This window comes from Tigriopus californicus, chromosome 4 (assembly GCF_007210705.1).
Source record: "Tigriopus californicus strain San Diego chromosome 4, Tcal_SD_v2.1, whole genome shotgun sequence".
Classification (NCBI taxonomy): Eukaryota; Metazoa; Arthropoda; class Copepoda; order Harpacticoida; family Harpacticidae; genus Tigriopus; species Tigriopus californicus.
Window position 1 is genome coordinate 13,349,494 of NC_081443.1, and position 5,004 is coordinate 13,354,497.

The window sequence follows — 5,004 nt, forward strand, 5'->3', positions numbered from 1 at the left end:
GTTTCCTACCTTGGACCCAAAAATTAAGATACCCTAAACCATGCAAGTTTTTAGATAGGGGCTCGGCAAGTTAAAAAATACATAATTTTCTAACGATAACTAATTTCGCTTTTGCCCATTTTTGTAGCGAAGTTATGGTAGGTAAAAAAAAATCCTTTTTCATTACCCTGGGCAACTCATTTTTGTTTGATAAATGATCATTAAATGAAACAAGCGACAAGGTCTTGTGAAATTCAGTCTTGGGACAATTTAGAGTCTTTTTTACAATTGGGCAATCATTAAGTTTACAGAACATAAGGGATCTGAAAACATTGGTTTGAAATTTATGTACTGGTCTGAACGATTATTCCTTTTGGCCCAGAGTATGATGTAAATAAGATTCTAGGTGCGATTGATACTGAATCTACCATCAAAATGTCATGTCGAAGTGACATTTTTGAACTTCAACATTTCAGAAAGAAATTCTCCAAACCCCCGTAATCATCCTCAAGCTATCTGGGTTTGGTTAATGGATATGTATAGTTGTAATCATCGAGATGTATAAAAAAAAGAATAATCCGTACAATGGTATGGGGAGGTCGCTGCATCATCATTTTCAGTTTATGGAAGGCAAACGAAAACTTCAAAAGGGGTGAAATCCGACTTTGGCCCAGAGTAACCACAGAAACACGGCAACACTAACATGGCCAAATGCAAATGTAAACAATTGTGGAATCTTTAAGTAAAATAGCAAAGCTTAAACATTATTCATGAGAGGGGAATACCTATATGGATTATCTTAAATCATGGAGTTGCTCCAAGAACAGCTGGCCGTGGCCGGCTTCCATGTGGCCCAAGTGGATGGGGATTGGTTGGTCATCACCAGGTCCCAGTTCGATTGGTGGCTCAAGGCCGACACGCCTTATCAGACGCTGTCCGTCCTCTATCATGGTCCTNTCGGCAGTGAGTTGGAGACCATCGAAACTCCAAAGAGCTTGATTCATGAACGAAAAACCATTCAAGAGAGAGATTTCGTTACACTCCCGTTGTGGGATATCAATAAGACGATCCACGATGGTTTTGACTTGAATCGTCGGATCGTCGTATACTCTTCGAATTTGAGCCAGAGCTTTGGGATAATTTCCCTCGATCTCGGGCAGGTATTCTACCAATTGCAGAGCTTGCCCTTTCAAGACGCGCTTGAGCTCTTGCAAAATCTCAACTGGCCCTTTCCCGATTTCTTTCAGACGCGCTTCTGCCCTATCCCATTGGATGCGGAAGGTGGTAAATGCCAGCACATCATCTCCTGAGAAAGGTCTAACATCTTTTGCTAGGTCGTATTGAAAACCCATGGCTGCTGCGAGATGGGGACCCTACACCTAAGGTACTTCCATCCAATTGAGATGCGCTCCCGGCTGCAGGTTGTTGAGGCTCCTGTGTTAATTGGTCGATTTCGCATCATCCAATTTACTGAACTTTGTTTTCAGGTCCGCGAGATACGAAGACAAGTTGCGGATTCGGAATGTTCGCTCACTTGAACCAGGCTGAAATCCCCTCAAGCTTATCATTTCCTTTTCGATCGTATTTGTCACTCGGGTGAAAGAACCTTTAAATCCTCGTCAACTTTTTAGGGCCAATGACCGAGGGTTTTCCTCCCGAATGTCCTCCTGTGCTCCAAAACTCTGGACGATAGATCGAGTCCGTGGATCACCAGGGTTTGTAGCCATAATCAATCTATAAGCAAGAATCACACCGGCGTTGATCCAAGACGTGGGTGCTTACTTGATGTGGTGGCTCTAATTAAGCGCTTGCTCGATTTTTCGGTGAACTAAGTGAATTAGATTGATTGGTGGACTGTAATAGGGGGAGCTCGGCGGGAACACCACTTTAAAGGGTTCCACTCGTCCCACCATACAGTATCCGTTTGAAGAGCTCGGCTGTGTCTTGATGCTTCCAAGGCCGATAAACATAATCGTAAAGTCTTCAAAAAAGGGCATTGGACACTCAATTCGAAGGACCATGTAACGTTTCACATGACTAATATAAGGTTTACATGGAAAGTTAGTCAAAGATTTAGATCAAAATGGCCGTCCTTGTACTGGCGGCCAGTTTATCGAACTGCCGAAAAGGAGTAACAAAAAAGAGAAAAGAATACAACCGGAAATAAGTACCCCAATCTTACGAAACATCTCAATGTCCGCAACAAGAATAGTGAAGCAAAGGGAAGAGAGCACTGATTCCTGAGGACTCCTCACCCCAATATCAAGGTCGGGAGACTCAACAGATTGGATGGCCACCCTTTGAGATCCACCCACAAGGTAGGAGTTTATTCATGCCCTTGTTGTTGCATCAAAGCCGTACATTCCATGTTCCTAGAAGTCCTGGACATGAAAGCGACACTGCACTGCCTCCACCAGAGATGAGGTGGAAAGTTGGGGATTTGTTACATCAGAGGCGATTTTTTAAAACGCTCGTACCTCTGAGTTAAGGCCTGGTCTTTACACAGAATGATCATCCGCTCACCACTTTGGAGGCCAGTGTATATTTTCATATTGAGATTAACGTCCAAGCCCCTAACTCCGAGGTAAGTAAGAGCTTTCTAAAACAAGCTTCTGGTGTTCTCCACTAACACACCCGAGACCACCGTTACCATTTTTGTTTATCTTAACATTTCTTTCAAAGGCCTTCCGAAGGCTCTGGAGCGAATTTTGGCAGGTCTAGAGTACACATGTCTTCGCAATTGCGAAAATCGGTTACAAAGAACGCCTCAAAAAATTTCAAATCACCATTTTTCTTTATCTTAACATTTCTTTCAAATGCCTTCTGAAGGCTCTGGAGGGAACTTTGGCTCCACAGTACTAGGTCTACTAGGTCTACAGTACACATATTTTCGCAAGAAAGTGGGCCGATTCTGGGACTGATGTCACGACGACACGCTTGGCCTCCAACTCCTAGGAGAAAAGATGGACCGTTCTTATAAAGTAGCCGTGAATGATTAGGTCCAGCCGGCTCCACCTACTCGGCACGTGAGATAGATTTATTTCCTTGTATGGGTGTTGCCACGGTGGTATGTTGGGCATCTTCAAATTTCAGCAGAAACGAAAAAGATCATTTTATTTTTTTCTCCATTTTAAATGTCATCAGGATTAAATGTAATGTTTGAGTGGTAAAACCCAAAACGCTGATGGAGCATTGCCTCTTTTCGTCACCAAGTAATCCTTTAATCTTATTTCCGCGACTTACATGAACCGTATGAATGATAGATAGTATCCACACTCTCACAAGTACTTGTATGGGCATTCTTTATTTTCTTTTACATGCGGCATAGAATGTAATAGCAGAACGGATAACACGTGCCTTAAACGGTCACTATAAAAAAGGCATGCACTCTTTGCTTTTAAAGAGTATTTATCTTTATCCTCTTTCCATTTTTCTGAATTTTGTTTCCAAACCGACGCAATTCTTTCAAATTATCTTTTAAATGCTTGGTTTTTTGTGAAGTGTAGGTTGAGTGTGGATTGGTTTGTCGACAAGTAAAACTACTGAACGTACAAAAAGTTCATGGCAAAAAGGATAAAGAAGTAATGATTTGATTACTTTTCACTTTGCTCGTTGCTTAGCCTTATTCAAAAGTGCCTTAGATACCGAGAAGCCGTTGAATTTCCTCTCAACTGCGAAACTCAGGACACTTCTTCAAAGGATGTCTCTTTCCAATTATTTCCGAATATTTCTTGAGAATCGATTAAATTTGTTTGAATAAAGATTTCAAAACTAATTCGCACTACCCATGTCATTCGTCATCCGTTGTCCTCAATCTGCGTCCTCCGTTGTGCTTGATCTTTTTATGCAGACTCAGAGCGGCAGAAGTTTTGGTCTTGTAATCACAAAGTGTACATCTGGAACGACAAGGACACACTGTTGTACTTAGTTAGAACAGTAGAGTCCTCCTCTCTTCTTTCTCGGGCTCCATCATTGCTTCCCCCAAATATTCAAAGGGAATACGTTCCATTAGATGTTCAAGGGCTAGCCAGATTCGCCATTGATAACTCGTGGGTGCATCTGACATGATATGAATAAAAAGATAAACAAGACATTGAGTTTTTTCCACTCGAATTGCTGGGAAGTCTATTCATTTTCAGTGGCTGTAAGGTGGTCCGCAAAAAACACCATAATGCACATTTTGCGTCTTGCCACGGGCTTTGAGTCAGAAAAGTGTTTAAAAATACACTTTATTGTTGAAAGCTCATTGAGGAGCGGAACCAAAAGCTATTAATACTTTACAAAATCAGGCTGCCTCGGGAATCAAGTGTACACATATGAACAACGTAATTTCCTGAAGAAAAATGTGTAAAATATGCTCTTGAGCAATTAAAAAATAATTCAATTTGGAAACTTATTTTCTTCACAGGCTCTGCATTTCTGTCTGAAAAGCCAAGGATGAATGAAACAGCGAGTGGCTAAATCATCAATTTTTTCTCTAAAAACACTGAAAAAACTAACTTCTACCTTAAAACAAAAAAATGATTAAGCAATGTTGATTCTTTACTTCATATTTGACGATTTTAGGTGTACAAAGAAAAAGACACCAAATGGTTTGTCTTGCCAATAAACAACCCGGTAAAATGTCCATTTCGTTCAGCCAATCCACTATCACTTTAAAAAGACATATGATTTAGTCCTGGGAGGAGTCCGACAACGAGTCCGATAACGAGCCCTTTGATTTTTTGTCTATTTGCAGGACTCGCCGAGTCCGGACTTTGCTTGAGAAGACTCTTGAGTCTTTTTCTAGAGTCATCTCAAGCGAGAAACTCGTCTTGCGAAATTCTAAGAAAAAAAATACTAGTTCTTTAACAAGTTCGGCCAATTTCTCCGATATCGAGTAAAAGACTCGAGTGCACTCAGATTCGAGTCCGGACTCGCTCTAGCACTAATAATATCCCTTTTCAAATGGGTAAACGTTATTCTCCACCGATTAGTTGGCGGTGCTACTTTTTTAAATCTTAACCTGACATAATCAGACCAGAT

The 5,004-nt window shown here is 41.1% G+C and overlaps 1 protein-coding gene across 1 annotated transcript in view; it reads right to left on the reverse strand.

Moving 5' to 3' along the window:
- Positions 1 to 3,264: 3,264 nt before the first annotated feature.
- LOC131879083 (zinc finger protein 62 homolog) overlaps positions 3,265 to 5,004 on the reverse strand; it is a 4,926-nt gene continuing 3,186 nt past the window's right edge. Inside the window, exon 2 of the mRNA XM_059225290.1 lies at positions 3,265 to 3,875. Coding sequence (XP_059081273.1) covers positions 3,770 to 3,875 — 106 coding nt within the window. The 3' untranslated portion in view covers positions 3,265 to 3,769. The remainder of the gene's footprint in view (positions 3,876 to 5,004) is intronic.